Source organism: Somniosus microcephalus, chromosome 7 (genome assembly GCF_052327205.1).
Source record: "Somniosus microcephalus isolate GS21.2 chromosome 7, FLI_Smic_1.0, whole genome shotgun sequence".
NCBI classification, from domain to species: Eukaryota; Metazoa; Chordata; class Chondrichthyes; order Squaliformes; family Somniosidae; genus Somniosus; species Somniosus microcephalus.
The window spans coordinates 236,517,420-236,541,448 of NC_140993.1; the positions used below are offsets into that span (position 1 = coordinate 236,517,420).

At 42.1% G+C, this 24,029-nt stretch overlaps 1 protein-coding gene across 2 annotated transcripts; it reads right to left on the reverse strand.

Moving 5' to 3' along the window:
- Nucleotides 1-1,050: 1,050 nt before the first annotated feature.
- LOC147115161 (polyadenylate-binding protein 1) lies at nucleotides 1,051-23,713 on the reverse strand. 2 transcript variants are annotated; one of them, XM_085993464.1, is made up of 15 exons: nucleotides 22,746-23,713; nucleotides 16,039-16,232; nucleotides 14,638-14,753; nucleotides 13,472-13,611; nucleotides 12,478-12,572; nucleotides 11,830-11,967; nucleotides 9,702-9,797; nucleotides 9,080-9,352; nucleotides 8,828-8,918; nucleotides 8,572-8,685; nucleotides 6,951-7,084; nucleotides 5,813-5,897; nucleotides 4,801-4,931; nucleotides 4,407-4,506; nucleotides 1,051-1,477 (listed from the first exon to the last, which is right to left on the reverse strand). In XM_085993464.1, exons 1-14 carry the CDS (start codon nucleotides 22,936-22,938, stop codon nucleotides 4,420-4,422), a joined length of 1,887 nt encoding a protein of 628 aa, XP_085849590.1. In that variant the 5' UTR covers nucleotides 22,939-23,713; the 3' UTR covers nucleotides 1,051-1,477; nucleotides 4,407-4,419. The 2 variants fall into 2 exon arrangements, with proteins under 2 accessions (XP_085849590.1, XP_085849589.1); XM_085993463.1 differs by having other exon boundaries at nucleotides 6,951-7,093.
- Between the last annotated feature and the right edge of the window lie 316 nt (nucleotides 23,714-24,029).

The window sequence follows — 24,029 nt, forward strand, 5'->3', positions numbered from 1 at the left end:
TGAAAACAGATCTCTGTAGAGATCACTATACACAATACTGACCAGCTAGGTCTCCTGGAATGTTGGCAAATTAAGCCCAGATATAGATTAACGTGGGTATATGTAGAGGCCATGAAAGTACTGTAAACAATTTACCAGCGTCCACTGACAAGATGACAACCTGGAATTTCATCACATCTCTGAAAGGGTGTGGAAAGATCTCAGCTGTGTAGGGACTTCCCTCGTGAGACTTGCTCAAGAACCTTGTGTTGAGTATTGAACACTGCTCACAATTTATGATTCAATGTGTGGAGCATCTGTAACACAATGTAAATTCTAAAGCATGGTGGTAGAACTGGGCAGGGGCTGAGGTAAAGCTGACCACACTAGGGAGAGTAATACTCTGGTGTAAAGTGAAAAAAGTTTCCTAGACTTTCAGGACTGCTGGAAATGAATATTAAACAATAATTTACTATTTTTTTCTGGTACACTGCAGGAGGTGATTCATTGCTGGCAGTGAGAAATTCAGAACTACATATAGCAAAGCAGGTAGATTTCACAACTTTCCATACTTGTGTTTTAAAAGGGACTTAACCCCCAGGTTTTTTACTTTATGGATTGACAGCAATGGCCTATTTACGTGAAGGCTGAACAAACAGGGAGGAATGATTGCCACTGGTTTTCAATGTTCATCGAAAAAACAAAATCAGACTTTGGATACCCTCTGTTATCTCAGCCATCATTCAATGGCAATTAATCTACTGCATTTGTATCTTCAATGAATGAAGATCTGCACTTCAATTTACAAGATTACAAAAGAGTAAAATCTTAGCAAGTAGTTCTAAAGAAAATAACAAATAGCTAGTATGGTTATAGAAGATGGAATGTCCTTAATCTTTGGGGAATGGGGATGTTTGTAAATAAGCAAATTAGATTCTCCCCCCCCCCCCCCCCAATGTACAATCCAACAGGTACAAAAACAGTTACCAACCCATTTCCGGTCCCCTCAGTAGTAAGCGCACCACCTGTCCAACAAAAAGCCTTGGACATGAAACAAGAATCCAAACATAGTCATTATTCAGCATTTTTATTAAAGCAAGCATTCTATAATCCAAACGTTCAGTTTCAGTTTCTAATGCTCAACCATCAAACACACTGCCAACTAAAAACAGTGTGGATCTGCTGAGCATTTCCACAGTAATGGATTACAAAACTTTAAAGAAAGGAATGCATCAAACAACATTTCTGTGCATAAAACACCTACCCCGGCCTAGAAAACTTTTCATTTTACAATTTTTTTTTGGTATTTTCCCATTAAGTCTAGGACTAGCATCACTTATGCCAGACCTGGCAGTGACTTGGTTTCATAAGCTTAGAGGTTTCCTTTCTTTTTTTGTATACATTTTTTGTTTTGCGATGTTTTAAAATTTTTTAGCTTTTTCCAATGTTTAGAATTTTTTTCTTCGGTAATGCAAGCTTCATTCATGGTCCTCCTCTCCTACAAGGAAAAATAAAAAATGTTGTAGAATTAAATTTCATCCACAAACATCTAAAACTAATACAGGTAGACTATCCTTTATCCAAACTTCCAAAAACCAAAAGCCTCTAAAAACCGAAAGTTTTTTCGTTCAGCGTAAGTCGTGCACACGACATGACCCGAGTGGCGCAAAACATGACCCGACGCGGCCGATGCTTGACCCACGCAGGTGTGAGGCGTCAGTTGTGTCTCAGTGCTGTCACACGTGCGCCTGCTGCTCTGATATTTGTTGGTTTTTTACGATTTGTGAAAATGCTAAAAAGAGCTGCAGATACCCCTATGGGTAACAGTGAGAAGCAGAAAAGGAAGCATCTCATTATCGATATCGCAGAAAGTGGAGCTATTGCAGAAGCTTGATTCTGGTGTGTCTGTGCGACGTCTTACTGAAGAATATGGTGTGGAACTACCACCATATATGACTTAAAGAAACAGAAAGACAAGTTGTTGAAGTTTTACACTGACAGTGATGACCATAAACTAATGAAAAGTAGGGAAACATTGCATAGGGCAAAAAATGAAGATCTTGACCGTGTGCTGATTGAGTGGATTCAACAACGCAGAGGTGAATGTGTGCCACTGACTGGTTTGATGGTCATGAAACAAGCTAGAATATACCACGAAGAACTGAACATTGAAATTGAGTGTGAATATTCAGAAGGTTGACTGCATAAATTTAAGAAGCGTCATGGTATAAAATATCTGAAAATCTGTGGTGAAAAAGCTTCTGCTGATCATGAAGCAGCTGAAAATTACATAGATGAATTTGCAAAAATAGTATCTGATGAAAACCTCGGTCCTGAACAAATTTACAATGCTGATGAAACAGCTCTGTTCTGGCGCTACGTTCCTAGAAAAACATTAGCAACAGCTGATGAGAGTGCACCAGCAGGTTTTAAGGATGCTAAGGACAGGTTGACTGTTCTTGGGTGTGCCAATGCTGCAGGCACACACAAGTTAAAGTTGGTAGTGATTGGAAAAAGCCAACATCCAAGATGTTTGAAAGGTGTATGCAATTTACCTGTGCATTATTATGCGAGCAAGAAAGCATGGGTAACCAGAGGAATATTTTCTCACTGGTTCAATAACCACTTCGTACCAGCGACACGAGCTCATTGCAGGCAAGTTGGACTGGAAGAAAACTGCAAAATGTTATTGTTCCTGGACAACTGCTCCGCACATCCCCCCTCCAGAACTTCTTGTGAAAAGTTATGTTTTCGGCATTAACTTTCCCCCTAATGTGACATCTTTAATACAGCCTTGTGACCAAGGAATTTTACACTCCATGAAGAGCAAGTATAAAGACGTTTTTTTGAACTCTATGCTTGATGCAATCAACAGAGGCATAGGAATCCAAAGCTTCCTGAAAGAATTCAATGTTAAGGATGCCATTTACGCAGTTGCTAATGCTTGGAATGATGTTGGCAAACCAACATTAATAAATGCTTGGCACAGACTTTGGCCTTCAACGATGTTTCATGAAGATGGACCTGCAGATGAAGATTTTGAAGGATTTCCCGTCAGTCAGGAGAAGATGATGATATCAAACCTCCTTACTTACGCCAAAGGTTTATCATCCGAAAGTGTAAATAAGTTAGAGGAAGCTGACATCGAAGAAGTGCTGAACATTGACAATGATGCACCTGTTGTGCATTCGTTGAGTGATGGGGAAATTGCTGAAATGGTGTTAAATAAAGACAAGCATGAGGATAGTAGTGATGATGATGACATTGTGAACACAGGTGAAAAAATCCCCATAGACGATATGGTGACAATGTGTGATCAGTTAATTGCTGGCCTTGAACAACGTGCATTTATCAGTGAGCAAGAGATTATGCAAGTTTACTCAATTAAAGAGAGACTGCTTAGACAGAAACCAATGTTAATGAGACAGATGACACTGGAAGAAATCTTTAAAAAGGCCGCCTGTCGTAGTGCTGCTTCATCACTTGATAATCCTGTTCCTGGCCCATCTTCAGATGTCCGACTCCAACCTGATGACAATGATGACAACACTGATGTACCCTCTTCTCCAAGATCCTCAAGCCAGATGTAATGTACCTTTACTGCATGTATATGTACAGGTATTTAGCTTAGTTTGTACCTGTATATGTTTGAAGTTTTACTGAATGTTTTCCTTACAAATAAACTGTACTAGAGTATTTATCCCTGTAATACTACAGTATTTATAGTCTTTATTTATCCCACTCAGTGTGAATACAGGTATTCATAAGGTTCGCTGCAGAAATATTAATGTGGTGGCTTATGGGGTGCTGCCCCGTAATACCTTCTGAAATCCGAAATTTTCCAAAAACCGAAACACGGCTGGTCCCAAGGTTTTCGGATAAAGGATAGTCTACCTGTAGATATTTTATAATAGGTTTGCAAAATTTGAATTCAGCAAATCTGGATAGCACTGCAGTAAAATAAGCACATTTTTGGTCATTTCAAAAGGGAAATCAAAGAGTCTTGAATCAAACTATAGTAAGCACAAATGTGTGTTCATTATTGCAATCAAAAAATATGACTTGAGTTGCTGTCAACTTCTTAGAGTGAATGTCAATTGTCCACATCAGTGATTGTACAATCTCAATTATTTTTACCCTTGCAATCTATATTAGGAGACAAATGAGAACTGACTACTTTGTTCCAATTGCAGTTAGGGTGAACTCACCAGAATCAAGGAGCAACTGCATGTGAGAATTTTGCACATGTGGTTTCACCGGACCTCCAACTTCACCCAGCAGTACAACGTAAATGTGGAGTATATGCTACCAGATCTTATGGAATTGCTGGCACAATAAAAATTGGGTGCAACATACTACATTCATAGTAACAGAATTTTGACCACAGTAAGTGTCTGTGAAAGGGTACTTTCTCCATTAGTACTCACCTCCTGAAAAAATTTAAACACCTGCGGCATTTGGCACAACTACTTTCTGAGCAGCCTCTTTTGCCTGATGGGCCTGCAGTACAGCAACAGCTTCGTCAACCTGAATTAGAAAAAAAGGGTCAAATCTACAACAAAATGATTGCACAGTACTGTATCTTAGCAGAACTCAACTGTAGAAATATCACAAACATAAATTTTACTGGCGTGAGCTACGTTAATCTGGACAACATTGGAAATCTGAAGCTACTCCATATTTCTGCAGTAATTAAATGTTAAACTGATAGCAATATATTACAACTGCATCTTGTGGTTATTATTTTCTACATAAACTTAATTATACAGATCTTCCCAAAATAAAAGCATCTCAAATTTGAAACCAAAAGCAATGTTTTACCTTGGAGCGCAGAGACTCTGGGGACTCCAGCATATGAAGTAATTCAGAGTTGTCTATCTCAAGAAGCATCCCAGTGATTTTACCCGCCAGGCTTGGGTGCATGTTCTGAATCAGGGGGAAAAGCCGTTCACCTGTAAGACAACATTTCATTGAATAACTGAGGACAATGTAAAGATTAGTTGCATGTTAAGCATTTTTACAAGCTGCAGTAATAGAAACACTCCCTTCAAATCAAATTGACATCCCAGACATCTGCAATTGCCATTTTTTTCAAACTTTGTGCAATCAAGCCGAGGAACATTAGTGGGAAATGGAACTCTTTCCACCTTAGTCACCCTGTGGCAGCATCAAATATTCCCAAAATCATGTACAGCATGGTTACATGCAGTCTAAAGCTCCCATAACCAGGTCAACAATGTTCCGCAGCCTGAACAGCCCCTACTGCGGCCCCCAACTCCATCACTTAGTGCTAAATCAGAACTGAATTAAGACTGACTGAACTCATTCAATATCAAACCCTTACAAACCAGCGGAATGTTAAAGTTGCATCTGACCCAGTAGACTATCCAGCCCCCCAAATGTCACTGATTTTAACTATAATCTACTACACAGCTGTCTGTGTGGAGTTTGCACATTCTCCCAGTGTTTGCGTGGGTTTCCTCCGGGTGCTCCGGTTTCCTCCCACAGTCCAAAGATGTGCAGGTTAGGTTGATTGGCTATGATAAATTGACCCTTAGTGTTAGGGGGATTAAATACGTGGTGTTACGGGGATAGGGTAGGATATGTGTTGGTGTAGGGGTTACGGGGATCGGGTGGGATATGTGTCGGTGCAGGCTCGATGGGCCGAAATGGCCTCTATCTGCACTGTGGGGTTTCTGTGATTCTGTGAACATACTATCACAGTAACCAATATATCTAAATTCCAATATTATAGCAGTACATCTGCTCACCATTGTGTAAAGAGCAATTTCCTTTTTCACTATTCATCTTTATTAACTGATTGGATTCTTACCCAGCATCTGCTTTTGTTCTTGGGGAGGGGCAGCAGCCAGCATGGAAGCAGTCAGGGGTTCTTGGCCTTGTACATGAACTGCAGGCTGAAAAGGAAGAGTGTACATCCAATATAGTTGATTATGTCCAGTTTCATCAGGGGATTACTATTTTATAGAAAAATCTAATTCGGTGATTAAAATTGCCCTTGGAATCAGCAACTATACCACAGGATACATAATTTCCATGCATCCATTGCAGGGTTTGCTGACAGCAAACAGTACACCCTAATTATGGAACTATGCAGATAGGGCTACCGCTGATACTAGAGTAAAATAAACTGGGAGAATAGCTCAAGGAACCAGTGCAAACAGTTGTACCCAAAATATGGAATCATTTAGCATGCCAACATAGAGCCTAATTTATAACTTCATTATACACTTATTTGAACCACCTGCCAGCACATTATTTTATCCAGACTATTAAATATTCAAAAAAGCACTTGGAAAACCCTTCCCCATTTGAAAGAATGGCAGATTGTATTCAAACATACCACCGATGAAAGTTTAAATAGGCGCATTTATGTAGCAATAAACAAGACCGTGAATTTATATAGCGTTTTTCACCCCAGGACATCCGAAAGCATTGCACAGTACTCGAGTGTAGTTACTGTTTTAATGTAGGGGAATATGGCAGACAATTTATGCACAGCAAGGGGTTTCACAAACAACAATGAGATAAATGCGCAGATAATGTTTTAGTGATGTGGGTGGAAAGGATAATTGGTTTAATGTCCCAACCAAAAGTCAGAACTCGGTCAGTGCAGACTCCCTCAGTAGTGCACTGGAATGTTAACCTAGATTACAGGCTCAAGTCTCTGGAGTGGGGGCATGAATCCACAACCTTCTGACTCATGCAAGAGTGTTACCACTAAGCCAAGACTGACACTTGACTGAATATAGGCCAGGATATGCCAGGTTTACTGACTGGTCTATGTGGAGTAAGCCGATGTCAGTCAGGGAAGTACTAGGGGTACGACCAGCTTCCCTATTAAACTAATCTTGTGTAGTGATAGTATTCTACATAAACTTCAATAGTTTAATTTACAAGACACCGCAGCATAAATATTTGGAGCAAGAATATTTGCATAGTGTACATACCTGTTGCATAGCAACTGGAGGCTGAGCATTTAGATGTTGTTGAGGATTGCGTACTCCTGCAGCATATTTGTATTGTGTAAACGAACGGACACCAGGAGCAGTAGCACCAGGGCGAGGTCCCATTGTCTGTGTTGCTGTGTTGGCTTACAAAAAAGTAAAGATAAAACACTCCCAAAAGTTCAAAAACTTCCATCTTTTGTCAGCAATTGTCTAACCTATCACAAAGTAATATAAAGGAAAAGATTGATAGGTAGTATTCCTATCCTCCCTTGTTCCATTATTGGTTAGGCAGCCTGGAATTCTGCTGTTATCAGGATATATAAGTGAACAATTTTATTTAACAGCTCACTAAATGAATCATCATCCTCATTCTGAGGAACATTCAACCCACAGGCATGGTACCACCCAAGGATGAAACTTTCAATCTTTCTAGTCTGTTTGGCTCAGTGCATGACCAGTCTTCATTTATCCCGTGAGTCAATGGGAAAGCCCTTGCTTTGGCTCAAACCTTCATGACTCAGGAGGTCCCAAAGCACTACACAGACAATGCAATACTTTAAGTGCAGTCGCTGTTGTAATGTAGGGAAACGAGGCACCACAAGCAGCAATGAGTTAAGTGACTGGATAATCGCTGCACCAGTCTTCATCAAATATGGCACCGAGGGCAGATGGAGCCTTGGTTTAAAGCGTCTCATTTAAAGGCAGCATCTCAGACAGTGCAGCACTCCCTCAGTACTGCAGTGAAGTGTTAGCCTAGCCTCTGGAGTAGGGCTAGAACCCATGAGTTTCTGATTCAGAAGCAGGAGTGCTATCACCGAACCAAGGCTGGTAAATGAAAAAGATAAAGCTCGGTGCACAACCAAGTGATATTTCCTTTCAATGGAAATGTGGCAGATAAAATATCACCACCTTGAATTCCCAAGACAATAAACAAATACCAAGTTTTTGTTTCTGACAAAAGCAGATGGGTTCCATTTTGAATATGGTGATAAATTGACCACAGATTTAAGCCCATCTCGTCAAGCAGACTTTTCTTCAAAATAGAACATGAATGGCTTTAAATGAGATACATTTTAGATTTCCGCTTTCGACAAATACAACAAGACGACTGATTGAGACAATGGAATAGTTCACTATTAGCATGGCTGGATAGTTAACTTGAAGATAAATGTAGTTTCATCACTACACCTGCATTGCAACAGTGACTACACTTAAACACTTCATTGGCTGTGAAGTGTTTGGGATGTCCTGAGGTTGTGAAAGACAAGTTCCTTCCTTTAACCTGCACCCACCTACTACCACTTATGGAAGGGCAAGCAGTCATGGCAAAGCTGTGTCTTCAACTCCTCAAATTAAAAGGGGCGAGGGACAGTGGATGAATAAACTGCCTGCTTCTTTTAAAGAAACAGGCAGATGCGCTACCACCTCTAGTTCAATCCTCCTTAGTTACCTCACTCAACTAGAGATTTGACCAGGCAATGAGAAAAGCCATGTTTCCAGAATACACTGAAGTTATAGGAGAAATGAATGAAGCCATGTAGTGAAACTATACCTCAACTTAAACTTAATACAAATATCATCTCCATGAACGCAAGTTTCAAAAAAAGTACAGTCAACTCACCAACACGTTGAGTGCTCATGACACGTGGCACCTGAGCAGAAGTTGGTCTCATGGAGCTGATGGTTGGTGGTCGAGGTCCTGTTGGACGCATACCACTAGGCATGCTCTGGAATGCTGGCAAGATAACAATTTCACAGAAATTAAAGGAAATCTGAATTACAGTATAATAAAATTGTCCAAATGACAATTCATGCCACAAAGGTTTCCATTTGATTAAAATGATCCATTAAAACCACTATCTTGTTCCTATACTTACGTTGGGGTCTGACACTTTGGGCAGCCCACCGAGGGCTTGGTCGAAGCTGTGCAAGCTGACCTGCTGGGTAATATGCAGCGCGGTTCTGAGCCTGTGTGAACAAACCACTTAGTTAACCATTTATCAAACTTTTTAAAATAGCATATACTAATTGTACCAAAAGCATTCATTTTCTATAAATGATATACTCTACCAATACAAAATTTTCATCTCCACGGCCGACTTTTCTTCTGATATACAATATATATTTACCTGAGGGATAGCCGCCATGAAGTAGCCAGAGGGTGGAGCAGGCTGATAAGGATTGATAACAGGATTTGGTACAGCTCGGACACTCGCCATTCTCTGCATGTACTGGTTCGTCAAATGAGCTTGCCGTTCTTCTTTGCGCTGAGCCAGAGCAACATACAAGGGCTTGGTGCTAACGATCCGGCCATTCATCTCCGTTACAGCTTTGGTGGCCTCCTCTGGTGAAGAGAAACAGACAAACCCAAAGCCTTTGCTGCGTCCATGCTCCATCATCACCTGTACAGATAAAATGGAGACATTTGATCCCGTTGAATCACTGATTATTCCATTCATTACCCATATTATCTGAACATTTCAAAACAATTGTCTAGCCACAGTTTGGAAATTTCATTTGAAGTTTCACTTCTGTAATGTCTGCCTTCTAGATAGATGTCTAATGGAAACCATGCCAGCCACAAGTGTCAGAGCTTAAAGCAAAACACTTAACTGGAATTTAAAAAAATTTAAAAATCAAGTTATCTGCTAATTTATCTCTACAACTCACTGGCACAAAATTGTTCCTCTCCCAACAGGCATTATGGTAGCAACACAACTGATTATAGGGGAATAAAAAAAAGATCAATACCTTAGCACTGGTAATTGTACCAAATGGTGAAAATTCTTTGCGCAGACGCTCATCATCAATACCATCATCCAGATTTTTGACGTACAGGTTGACCCCCTATAACAGATAAATATCCATATAGTTGAAATTAAATAGTTAAGCACAAATTTACTTAAAATAACCACTAGCAACAGCATTTTCCAGGCTAGTTTCTGATCATAACTTGCCCTTTGGACTATTAGCAGGTCCAGAGAAACCATGGACTACATGCATGCTAAACAGCAGAAGCAGCATGCTATAGACAGAGCTAAGCAAGCTCACAACCAACAGATCAGATCAAAGCTCTGCAGTTCTGCCACATCCAGGCATGAATGGTAGTGGACAATTAAACAACTAACGGGAGGAGACAGCTCTAGAAACATCCCCATCCTCAACGATGGTGGAACCCAGCACACGAGTGCAAAAGAGCAAGGCTGAAGAGTTTGCAACCGTCAGTCAGAAGTGCCAAATAGATGATCCATCTCGGCCTCCTCCCAAGGTTCCCACCATCACAGATGCCAGTCTTCAGCCAATTCGATTCACTCCACGCGATATCAAGAAACGGCTGAGCGCACCGGACACCACAAAGGCTTATGGGCCCCAACATTCCAACTATAGTGAAGACTTGTGCTCCAGAACTAGCCTCACCTCTAGCCAAGCTGTTCCAGTACAGCTACAACACTGCCATTTGCCTGACAAAGTAGAAAATTGCTTAAATATGTCTTGTCCACAAAAAGCAGGATGAATCCAATCTGGCCAATTACCACCCCATCAGCCTACGCTCAATCATCAAATTGCTGAAAGGTGTCGTTGACACATCTATCATCAGCACTTGGTGTCACACAAGTGCCAGGCGATGACTATCTCCAACAAGTCTAACCACCACCCCATGACATTCAGTGGCATTACCATCAAATCCCCCATCAACATCCTGCAGGGGGGGGTCACCGTTAACCAGAAACTCAATGGGACAAGCCACACAAATACAGTGGCTACAAGAGCAGGTCAGAGACTGGGTATGCTGCAGCAAGTGACTCACCTTCTGACTCCTCAAAGCCTTTCCACCATCTACAAGGCACAAGTCAAGAGTGTGATGGAATAATCTCCAGTTGCCTGGATGAGTGCTGCTCCAACAAATCTCAAGAAGCTCAACATCCACAGCAAAGCAGTCCGCTTAAATCGGCACAACATCCACCACCGATGCAACATGGCTGCAGCATCCCAAAACCCCCTATCCAATAGCACTGAGAGTATCTTCAAGAAAGCAGCTCACCACCACTACCTTCAAGGGCAACTAGGGACAGGCAATAAATGGGCCTTGCCAGCGAACCCGCAAAAAGTGAATGAATAAATGAAAAATAAAAATCTTTGGATCAGCTCTTACTCAGTAACACAAACATTTAATGAAGTCATTCTGAAGACAGGATTACTTTATTGCAGTACAGTATCAACCTACTAAAATACAGGTAAAAGAAGAAAGGTCTTTCTTTCCCTCCGAAATGGGCACAACTTCCAATAGATTTGGGCTACCACCAGCTATTTTAGTCAATTGAGCAGGGTGTCCGTTGGGTTCCACATGTGCACTGACATGTGTTCTATGTCGCCGAGGGGCAGCATGCAGATGAGAAATAGTAGCAACTGCATACCCAAACACTGAGGTTGACAACAACCAGGTCACTTAAAACCACATTTGCTAGCAGTGCTCAGCAAAGATTGCACATAGAAAAGTAACCTCATTGACAGCTTAGGATCTACCGTTAACTTTAAACCCACCAGTTACTGACAAACAGCAAGCATTCTCTCCCTTATCTTTCATTATAGGGTGAAACTACACCCAACTAGACCAGGCCAAATTTTTCCTTCAAGATCAATAAACAGTCAAGTAATAAGCCACAGATTGCTTATTGTGTTTTATCAAAAATACTAATTGAAAATCTTAATTCCAGTAGCCATTTTACCAAGAATAGCAAAGCTACAGCAAAGATAACTACCAGAAGTGACCTTCAACCAGTTCAACACTAAATCACATATTTGGCACCCATTTTAAGAGGTAAAATTCCACTTGCTTGAGGTCAACAAGTTCACAAACGCCAGCAACTCTGCTACTCACCTGGTACCTTGTGATCCGGTCCTGTTTCATCTGTTCAAACTTGCGCTTCAGCTCGGTCTGTCTCTCAACCTTTTTCTGGGCACGGCCAACGTAAACCTGTCTCCCGTTAATTTCTTTTCCATTCATCTCATCGACAGCCTAATAAATGCATACATGTCAAGAGTGTAATTTCAGTCAATGCACAAGCTGAAGGACAAACAATTTGCTACACCTACATTCTTTCTGCTATTGGACCAGTATAATTGCAGGTTGAATTCCCACATGACTGCACACATCCTCTAGACACAGATAATGCCACTACATAATTGCTTGGAACACACCTTTGGAATCAATGCAAGACAAACACCAGGAGGGGAAAATCCAAGCAGCTATAACATTTGGCCCCTCTTCTGACATTCCTAGTCACTGCACAACTGGGTCACAATGCAATTCCCTCCCTTCTTCTCCACCCCAAGAAATTCCAACAGCACAACTGAGACTTGGAATTTTCCACATGGTCCACTGCAAGGGCTGGAAACCCTTGAACGATATACTAGACTAAGTCTAAAATCTCAGTTGAAAATTATGTACAAAACCCATTTCAGAAAAGTACATGTCTAGGCTTATCACTTGACCTTAAGCAGCAGAACTTTTATGGCAGCTGCTTACTTTTTGTGCATCTTCATGCTTTTCAAAACTGACAAAGCCAAAGCCCTTTGATCTTCCACTGTCATCCGTCATGACTTTTACACTCAGGAATGCCCCTATAAAAAAATGCACAAAATGCTTTATGAACTTGTCAGTACAGAGTTTTTAAATATATTGTTCAGACATTTGCAAGTTAATTGGTTCAATGCAGTACAATATTAAACCCACAAATTGTTACACCATTACATCACATTGTGGTACTTAGACAGTTACATTGCTAAATAGTTAACTGATGATAAAGCCAGAATATCAGGTAATGAAAGCCAAGTTATACGTAGTCATGTGTATTTTAATATTGCTAGATACTGTGCTCAATAGCTACAGCCCAAAATATCTCCCTGCAGACCATTACCAATTGAGATGTAGCTTGCATACATGGCTTGTAAAAACAATAAAAATCTGTTTACATGCCAATTACCTATGACAAGTTTCTGAGCCCTAACAATCTGGACCTTAAAGACAGGCAACATTGTCCTATTTGCTCGATGCTGCTTTGTCTCAATGAGGTTTAGTGCTGTTGTTTCATAGGTGGATAAATCCTATACAATACCAGGATACATTAGGATCAGCAACCTGAAACTCATGCAAATTAAATGGGACACAGACTTAAATCTTCAAATGTAGTTACCATGGCTCTATGGTGTGCCCTATACAATGCGCAAAGGCAAAAAGTTTGGCCATCTCTGGCATAACTAGTCCTGCTTATGCACAGTTCAGGAAATGTAAACTTCAAGACAAAAATGACTGCCAAGTATTAAATGCACAATGACTCCAATCACAATAAATCAGCTGGAAATGTTTAGACAAAACAAGTGGGGTGGGGTAGGAAATCAAGCTCTTTGATCCAAAATCTGATACCCGGGAGTGATAAGTTTTTTATGCAAAAGATAAATCAAAATTACTTTAGTGAATTTGCCAAATTTAAATCGAATTCAAAAGTGAAATGAAAACTCACCAAATTTGTTGAAGATTTCTTTCAACCTCTCATCATCCATATCTTCCCCAAAATTCTTGATGTATACATTGGTGAATTCCTTTGCTTTGGCTCCAAGCTCAGCTTCACGCTCTTTGCGGGATTTAAAACGACCTACAAAACTATAGAAAGCATAATGTTCCAAGTTTAAAAAAGACTGTAAATATTATTTGTAATGTTCTTATTCCTCCCTAAAAGCAGGGGCTCATGCAAAGGTATGGATTGACAGACAGAAGGCCTCTCTGTACCTCACTTAAGCAATCATTCTTCACCTTTGAATCTGGACAGCAAGTGCCAGTTTGTTCAAAAGTGGAGACCATTACAGTCAAGCACCATAATTTCCTCACCTTAACATCCAAATATTCATTTCTATTGAGGGCCATTGAAAAGCAACCAGGAGAATGGACCCTGGCTAATTGCCACACCCCATGACCACCTTAGTTCAGATTGGCCAACTCTTAAGCAGATAAGGGACAAGCCTAGAACTTCCCCAATTTGCATGGTTCAGTAGCTCCTTACCTCACCCTCAATACCATTTTCAACATCAGAATTTTTGGTAAGTAAAGCTTAAATTTAACTAACATACTGTGTTGCTAAGGAATGAGATAAAGAGGGCTAAAAAACTTTTGTACTACACAAGGACAGACAAAAAAGCCAGTGTGTTTTGGATAGAGACCAACATGTTACATCACATTTGAAGTTTTCACAACTTGCAAATTATTATTTTTTAACCAAGTCACTAACAGAGTACCCGATAGGTGCACTTCCTAAAAAACTTTATGGAATTAACATAAAAATTTGATTCTTTACAATTTCAACTGAAGTGCTTTAAAGAACATATTTTTCATTGAAGTGTTAGTATAGCTTCAATTGTCCTGAACCCTCTAGTAAACTAGCATCCAGAGACCGTGTCAAATAAATCACCAAGCCACATATTTGCCCAGATAAAAATCACAGACTTCCTGACAAATTCACTCCTCAGATACTAGAGAAGCAAGATTATGCTTTTATCACCATTTCTGCCAAGCGCCATTGTTCTCATGGGAAAAAAGGCTCCTGATAATTAAGAGTATGTCAGACACTGGTTTCTATTTTCTGCAGCAACTTTTTTATTGAAAATCCAGATATTTAAAAATCCATATACATACACTTTACGATCATTAAGAAGCATGCCGTTCATTTTTTCAATGGCTCTTTCTGCCGCTTCATGGGTCTCAAAATGAACAAATCCATAGCCCTTAGACCCATTTTCATCACAGACCACCTAGGCACAACAAAATCCTTGGTCAACAATCCACATTCAAAAGGTTATTTAGCATGATTTAAAGCCAAAATTGCACTTTCTATATTGATACAATTTGCCTTTGATATAGAAAAATGTCCCAAGGCGCTTCAGAGGTGTAATCAAACCAAAACAGATGCTGATCCTAAGCAGCAGATATTAGGAGGGGTGAGCAAACGTTTTGTCAGAGGTGGGTTTTAAAAAGCAGGAGGGGGAGGGGGGGAGGGGAGAGAGAGAGAGAGAGACAGGTGGAGAGGCAAAGTGGTTTAGGGAAGGAATTCCAGTGTGGGGCCTAGACAGCTGCCAATGGTGGGGTGAAAGGAGTGAAGGATACACAAGAACAGTTGGACAATCGGTATACAGGGAGATGCAAGGCCATGAAGGGATTTGAAGACTAGAATGAGAATTTTAATCTGGAGATGTTGGAGGGCAGAGAGCCAGTGTAAGTTTGCAAAGATAGGAGGACAGGATATGGGCTGCCACAAGAACATTGGATTGGTTCCAGTCTGGAGGTGACAAAGACACTATTGAGTGTTTCAGCATAGGGAGACACTTTTGAAACATTTATCTCAGGATTATTTTGTGACAGGTGGGGTGCTTATTTAACTTAACAACTTAGACCTGGGTTTAAATACAACCCCAAACATTTGGGATTCAAGTTCTAAAGGCCATTGTTAAAGCTACAGTCTCACCCATCTCTGAATGTATATAAAGTATTGTAAAATCTGTAGAAGTGGCAGTTCTAGATCAGGAAGAGTGTATAGCCACAGTAAGGAAATCTAACTGAACCTGGAGATTTATCAAGAGGGATAGAACAATAATCCCTGTATGTGCACCGATACATCCACATCTAGAATACTCTGTTCCGACATCCAAGTATCAGAGGCAGTGCAGAAAAAAGTATCAAGCTTAAAGCATCTGAGGTGATGAGAGGATGAAGAGCTTGGCATTGTTTACTCTAAATAGAAGATTTGGGAGATATTATTTGAGATTCTTGAACCCTAATATGTTCACGATTGCCAAACTCTAGAACCAGGGAAACGGGCTCCAGTTTAGAAGATGGAGGGTACACAATTTACATTTAACTATTTCATACAGAAGGTGGCGAGCTTTAACCAATTATAATACAAGTTATGGGTAGCTGCAAATCATTTTTGCTAGGGGCCACTGTTCTTTTATTTAAAAAAAAAAAAAAATATAGCATGGGAAACTTTAGATAATTGGAAAGATTTGAGGAAGAGATCAATTGAGGGCTATTAATTCTCACCTTGCAAGAAAGTATGTTTCCAAAAGCTGAAAATGTGTCATATAGAGCTTTGTTGTCAATGGATTTGTCCAAGTTCTTAATGAAGATGTTGCCAACTCCAGATTTCCGCAAAGATGGGTCACGTTGAGACCACATGATACGAACAGGCTTGCCTTTGATAACATCAAAGTTCATTGTATCCAAAGCACGCTCAGCTGAGGAGAGAAAATAAAGACATGTTAGTATGTAATGCTTGTTTAGATTAGCAATTTGCCCAGGGGGTTTAAAAAACCCTGCAACACTGAAAATCTGTAAGGGAAAAAATGCTTAAAATACATCAGTCAACATCTGAAACTGTCAACATTTCAGAGGATCAGCTTCATCAATTAACCTGCCCCATTCTTGCATTTTGTTTAGGTATGTTTGAAGTCTGGACTCCTGAAAATTAATTCTTATGGCTTCAATGGTAAATCAGAAGGAAACTGACATTGCATTATGTTGTACAATAATGTGATACAATCATAAGCAAGACTGAATGGAGAATTGATTAATAGCGTCAGCCTCACAGATGGATACATAGCCAATTCATTCCACATCTAACATGTAGGCTTAGAACTTTAAGTGAGTAATTCTGTAGGGTCCTCCTTTATGTTCATCTCCCCCCACCGACACAAAGTTATTAAGCCACTTATAAATCCAAATTTTCAATTTCCAGGCACGTCAATAATTTGCACATATTTTCCCTTGGAAGGTAATTGCATATGTGTAAATATGTCATGGCTAGTGGCTACATAGGGGAGGACCCTGCTCAGCCAACAGGATGTTAATGTTCCCATTCCTTACAAGGCCATAATATAAAATTTAAATGTCAGCAGCTACATCCCTTTCATCTACACTACTCAGAGTCAGTAGTTTATGGCACAGAAGGAGGTCATTTAGCCCATCATGTCTGTACCAGTTGAAAGAGCGCCTAATCCCACTTTCCCGCTCTTGGTCCATATCCCTGTAGGTTGCAGCACTTCAAGTGCATATCCAATTACTTTTAAAACGCGATGAGGGTTTCTGCCTCTATCACCCTTTCAGGCAGTGAGTTCCAGACTCCCCCCACCATCCTCTGGGTTAAAAAAGTTCTCAACTCCCCTCTAATCCTTCTACCAATTACTTTAAAATCCATACCCAATGGTTATTGACTTATCCGTTAAGGGAAATAGGTCCTTCCAATCCACTCATACACCTCAATCAAGTCTCCCCTCAGCCTCCTGTTTCAAAGAAAACAACCCCAGCCTGTGCAATCTTTCCTCAAACCTAAAATTCTCCAGTCCTGGCAACATCCTCTTAAATCTCCTCTGTACCCTCTCTAGTGCTATCACAGCTTTCCTGTAATGTGACCAGAACTGTACATAGTACTCCAGCTGTGGCCTAACTAGTGTTTTATGCAGTCCTAGCATAACCTCCCTGCTCTTCTAGTCTATACCTCTACTAATTATGGAATGTATCCCGTATACAATCTTAACCACCTAACGACCCTGCTACCTTCAGGGATCTGTGGACATGCACTCCAAGGTCCCTCTGTTCCTCTACACTTCTTAGTATCCTACCATTTATTGTACATTCCCTTGCCTTGTTAGCCCTCCCCGAATGCACTACACCTCAGTTCTCCAGATTGAATTCCATTTGTCACTTTTCTACCCACCTGATCAGTCCATTGATATCTTCCTGCTTTCTTCCCCACCATCAACCACATGGCCAATTTTAGTATCATCTGTAAACTTCTTAATCACACCCCCTACATTGAAGCCTAAATCATTGATGTACACCACAAAAAGCAAGGGACCTAGTACCGAGCCCTGCAGAACCCCACTCGAAACAGCCTTCCAGTCTCAAAAAGACAACCATTACCCTTTGTTTCCTGCCACAGACAATTTTGGATCCAACTTGCCACTTTCCCTTGGATCCCATGGGCTTTTACTTTTCTGACCAGTCTGCCATGTGGGACCTTGTCAAAAGCCGTGCTAAAATCCGTGTAGACTACATCAAATGCACTACCCTCATCAACACTCGTTACCTCCCCAAAAATTCAAGTTAGTCAGACTCAACCTTCCCGTAACAAATCTATGCTGACTGTCCTTGATTAATTAGTGCCTTTGCAAATGACGATTAATACAGTCCCTCTCAATGCCCACCACTGAGGTTAGGCTGACTGGCCTCTAATTACTCAGTCTATCCCTTTCTCCCTTTTTATGAAGACACATGTCCCAAGACATTAAATTGTGAAAACTGCAATGCCACCTTTATTTTAACCTGCAACACAAAAATGGACTAAAGAATTAATAGAATAAAGGATGTCTACACTTAACTAATCTCAAACATTTCCCTTATAATAAATAGTTCAATTCCTTTTTCCATAGAACATTTTAATTGCATCAAACCCATTAAAAATATTTGTATTGGTATTCCCTTAGTCTGCAAAAGTTCTGCCTGACCTTTTTTTTACTCCTAGCCTCTAGTTTTAAAAAGGTACATCCAAACATTTGAACTCTTAGAGATATTTGCCCAAATCAACCTGGGCAATCCCTATTATAATCTTGAAACTCTGAATTATGTCACCTTGAAGTCTCTTTTTCCAAAGAGAACAAGTTCCAACTGTCCAAACACCCAATTTAACTTCCCAATGCCCTGGTTACTCCTGCTCTTACTTCTGTACTCAAAACCATTTCTTTCCTACAATTTGGTGATCAGAACTGTGCATTGTACTTCATGAGATCTAACTTCTTGATTTGTACTCTATCCTTCTTTTGATCCAATCCAGTAACATTTACTTTCATTGAAGTTAAATATTCAGCAGTCCATTATATAATTGTATTGAAAGTGATTTAGATTTGCCACCATCACACTTAAAAGGTTTAGCAATCTTCTGTATACTTCACTATTAATAACCAAAAAAAGCAATTACAGGAACCCACTGTTAACCTTTTGAGTGCCTGAAAATTCTATAATGTGAGCAGTCTTTATTTGATTAAAAAATGTGAACTCCTGTGTCTTGATGCTGAAACGAACCCTACAGGTGGCAGGACGAAGTTTTCGCATACTGTAGTAAATACTGCTTATAAAAATTGTTCTGCATGTCTTCATCTTTCCCGTCCCCGTTCTTGTCGGGTTCATCCTCTTTGTGTGGCTCAGTTGGTAGCACCTTCCCGAGTCAGAAGGTTGCGGGTTCAAGTCCCACTGCAGGGACTGGAGCACAAAAATCTAGGTTGACACGCCAGTGCCATACTGAGGGACTGCTGCACTGTCGCAGGTGCCGTCTTTCAGATGAAACGTTAAACTGAAAATGCAAAGATTTGCCAACAGTCCCTTTTATCTTCAGTAACCACCCCCCCACCCCGCTTAATGTCAGTATGCTGTTAATTGTGGGCATCACTGCGAAGCCCAATCCCATCAGCACATGTACTTGCCATGTGTTTTTCCTCCCTACCCCTATAATGAGGCAATGATGCCAATTGCGCTGCTCGACTCATCAGGTCAACTAATTCCTGGGGGGGGGGGGGGAAAAGAGGAAAGAGGTGTCACTCAATTGTAATTTCAAAGTAAGCTTCAAAAAAAATCAGTACAACTTTTCCTATATTCAGGGACTTCTCCGAAGGCAGTAAGTAATAAGGATAATGCACTTATACCCAATCCATGCCAGGGCGCGAATTCCTGCCTTTTGCAAGCATCAGCAACTTAGAATCATAGAATGGTCACAGCTCGGAAGGCCATTCGGCCCATCGAGCCTGCACCAGCTCCTTGCAAGCTAGTCCCACTCCCCTGCCCTTTCCCCATAGCTCTGCAAAGTTTTTTCTTTCAGGTACTTATCCAACTCCTTATTGAAAGCCATGATTGAGTCTGCCTCCACCACCCTTTCAGGCGGTGCATTCCAGATCCTAACCACTCGCTGCGTAAAAGTTTTTCCTCATGTCGCCTTTGGTTCTGCTGCCAATCACCTTAAATCTGTGTCCTCTGGTTCTTGACCCTTCTGCCAATGGGAACAGTTTCTATCTACTCAATCTAAACCCCTCATGATTTTGCACACTTCTATCAAATCGCCTCTCAACCTGCTCTGCCACCTTCAACGATTTGTGCACATATACCCCCAGGTCTCTGTTCATGCACCCCCTTTAGGATTGTACCCTTTAGTTTATACCCTTTAGTTTATATTCCCTCTCCTCATTCTTTCTACCAAAATGTATCACTTCACACTTTTCTGCGTTAAATTTCATCTACCACATGTCCACCCATTCCACCAGCCTGTCTATGTCCCCTTGAAGTCTATCACTATCATCCTCACTGTTCACTATACTTCCAAGTTTTGTGTCATCTGCAAATTTTGAAATAGTGCCCTGTACACCTAATTCCAAGTCATTAATATACATCAAGAAAAGCAGTGGTCTTAGAACTGGCCCCTGGGAAACACCACTGTATACCATCCTCCAGTTCAAAAAACCGTTCAGCACTACTTTGTTTCCTGTCACTTAGCCAATTTCATATCTATGCTGCCACTGTCCTTTTTATTCCATGGGCTTCAACTTTGCTGGCAAGCCTATTATGTGGCACTTTGTCGAATGCCTTTTGGAAATCCATGCACACGTCAACCGCAATGCCCTCATCAACCCTCTGTTACCGCATCAAAAAACTCGATCAAGTTGGTTAAACACGATTTGCCTTAACAAATCCATGCTGGCTTTCCTTAATTAAGCCAATAGAAAACTGTAGTCCAGCCTCACATTGGTCTCTATTACTGAGGGGCACTTAATTCGTCAGACAGCTCCTACTTCCTGTGGACAAAGGTGCCGGCCCACTGTCATCTCCTCGGGTAGGAAGTACTAAGATTGGGAATCTATGCACACAACATACTAACTGAAGATTTAAAAACTGTTTCTAAGAATAGCCTGGGGGGGGTCACCAAGAAAGAAAGGTGATGGTGAGCATTTATTCTATTCATATTGTTACACACCATAATCTGGATAAGAGAGTCAGACAATCTGATGCAACTATTACCCATTTCTTTTCCCATTTCCCCCCCCGGCCGAAATGTCTGGGAACACAGAAAGGCAGTAGAAGCAAAGCCAAAATAATCATTCTAGAATACTGTTGATCGCTTGCTCAAATACCATTGCTGGCATTGGTCCACATTTTCTCTAAGTCCCCAGTTGTGCAAGAGGAAAATAGTTTGTTTCCTTATTCGCAGATGCAGCTGGTGTACAACTTACCTGATGTGACATTTAGCTCTAGCTCAAAACAAAATGTTTGCTTATAGTGTGCCCATCCAACAGGTCAAAACACAAGTGCAACAGATTGTGGCACCAAGTGTACAGACATCTCCTTTACAAATTAGAGATTAATTCTCTCAATTTCCATCCTGCTGCTTTAGATACACTGCCCTGGCTCACCCAGGCCACTGTAGAAATGTATCTGTCTATGCCAAATTAGATCCAGTTTCAGCATAGAACACAAGGGACTGATTGTAAGCAAATTAACTTGCATAGTTGCTTTCATGACTTCAGGACATCCCAAGGCACTTCAGTCAACTTTTGATGTGTAATTGTGGTCATAATGTCTGGGAACATGGCAACAATTTGTACACAGCAAGATCCCACAAGTAGCAATGAGATAAATGGCCAGATAACCTGATTTGGTGATGTTGTTTGAGGAATAAATGTTAGCCAGGACAATAGTAGCACTTTGCTGCTCTCCTTCAGATGGGGTCTTTTATGCCCATGAGGCAACAGGTGGGGTCTCATTTTAACAGCTCCTCCAGAAGATGGCACCTCCAACAGTGTAGCAACACTGCACTAAACTGTCAGTGCAAATTATGTGGTCACATCGCTGGAGTGAGGTTTAAACCTACAGCCTTCTGACAGAAGTACGGTTGCGACCACTGGATGTGATGCAGAGCCGTGTGTTTCTTGGACAAACATACAACTCGGAATTCTGCTGATGCCTCAGCAAGTTTACCGCCTGAGAAGTTGAATCAGTTTGATTGTTGATCCGATTAGAACTAGTTGACATCAAATCAGGGACATCGTCGGCAAGCTCAGCTGACCTCCGGGGGGGGGGGGAAGAGAAACCGAAGCTCGATCCCATTCCTTCGCAATATGCAGCAGGCCATACTGATAAGCACATGTATGGAATAAGCTGTCGAATTCTCACATGAAGAACGGCCACTCGGGCGAGGGTATGGGAAGCGGTCTTGAAATTCGATTCAATTCACCCGTGAGTTTAAAAAAAAAAGCCGGTTGGGGCACGCGGGTCGGATCCCCAATGTTAGGCGAGTGATTAAACATTTTTTTTAAAATACAGCCGGCCCTCATTCTACGTCAGGTGCGGTGAGTCAGAATAAGACGTGTGTGTGTGTCAAGGCCGCTCTTCAGGCGCCGTGCATAATGTGAGAGAGAGAGACACGCCACATGGTGGCTGCCAGGGCCCGAAACTCGGCTCTTTGGAAACAACTCAGGCCCGAGTTAAAGCCAGCACATGGAAACTCATGACACGTGGGTGCCGACATCTCTCTCCCATCCCCAAGTGTCAGCCCTTCCATGTCCAGCCCCCCACCCACCCCACAAACACATCCCCAGGTGTCAGCCCTTCCATGTCCAGCCCCCCCCCCCAAACACATCCCCAGGTGTCAGCCCGTCCATGTCCAGCTCCCCACCCACCCCACAAACACTCTTCTCCCCCCCGGCACTCACCGTCGGCCGGCTGCTGGAAGTTGACGTAAGCGTAGCCCAGCGAGCGGCGGGTGATCATGTCGCGGCAGACGCGGATGGAGAGGATGGGGCCGGCCGGCGAGAACTTCTCGTACAGCATGGCCTCGGTCACGTCCGGGTGCAGGTCGCCCACGTACAGCGAGGCCATGGGGTAGCTGGGGGCGCTGGGGTTCATGGCGATGGCGGCGGCGAGAGAGGTGGAGACCGAGAGAGAAAATCAACCCGAGGAGCTTTTTTTAAAAAAAACCACTCACTCAACTCACTCGGTGCTGCGGCAGTTGGGAGAGGAAAAAAAGGCCCAACTAGATGGAAGCGGCGCTTCGGGGGGGGAAAAAATTATAGGAGGCGGGCGGGGAACAAATTTTAAAAAAGAGACGAGAAAAAAAAAATCAGATCTCAAGCAGCGGGTCGGGTCTCTCGCTCGGAGGTCCAGGCGGCGGCGGCGTCGAGTGCGGGCCGGGGCCGGGAGGAGGAGGTCCTGCGGCGGGCAGGAGCAGCAGGAGGAGCCGAGGCCCGGTCGGTCGGTGGGTGAGGGGAGGTGAGGGAGTCGGTTTGTGACGATTCCCAGCCACTCGCGGGTCCGTGTTCTTGTCGGCGGCGGTTTCTTCTCAATTTTTTTTTTCCTTATCTTATTTTTCCTCCTTTCGGTTCCGGAGACTTCGGGAGAAAGAATCTTCTCGTCGTAAGACTTTGATTTGTTTTTTTTTAATTTTCCTTTTTTTTTCCTCCTTCTTCTCGTCCCTCCCGCTGCTGGCTGCTTTTTTTTTGGGATTTTTTTTTTTAAATTTTTTTTGGGGGGGTTTTTAAGAGTTTTTTTAAATTTTTTTTTTAAATCATTTATATATAAGAGAGAGAACAGAAAAGTGTGCTGACGGGGAGAGCTCGGGTGGAGCCTGGTGCACACGGACACACACACACACACAGCCGGGGATCGGAGGGTCCCAGCCAGCGGCTCGCCCCTATTTATAGGCGCGCACGCCCCGCCCCATCAACCACCCCCGCGTCGCTTCCGGCGGCGCACGACTCCTCCTTTTCCCGCCCCCCGCCTCTTCACCCTCGCTCCGCCCCGCCCGATCGTCCACACGCGGCACGCCGGCGCGTGCACAGACGTCACAATCGCGCGTCAGTGCGCCTCCTCCGCGCTCGGCCGGAAAGAAAATAGTCCCGACCACTCTGCAAAGTAAACCCCCCCCCCTCCCAACCCCCGTTCAATCATCGCGAGATTTCCAAAAGCCGGCCCTAAGTCGGCGAAGGCAGGTGGTTGCT

Bases quoted from the DNA above. Each gene is read 5' to 3' on its own strand.
- LOC147115161 (XM_085993463.1), bottom strand. From the start codon at position 22,938: ATGAACCCCAGCGCCCCCAGCTACCCCATGGCCTCGCTGTACGTGGGC. The intron at 8,919-9,079 runs GTAAATATATAT...TTGTTCACACAG, and splicing joins TCATGGCGGCTATCCCTCAG to GCTCAGAACCGCGCTGCATA. The intron at 7,094-8,571 runs GTGAGTTGACTG...CTTTTTTGTAAG, and splicing joins CATGAGCACTCAACGTGTTG to CCAACACAGCAACACAGACA.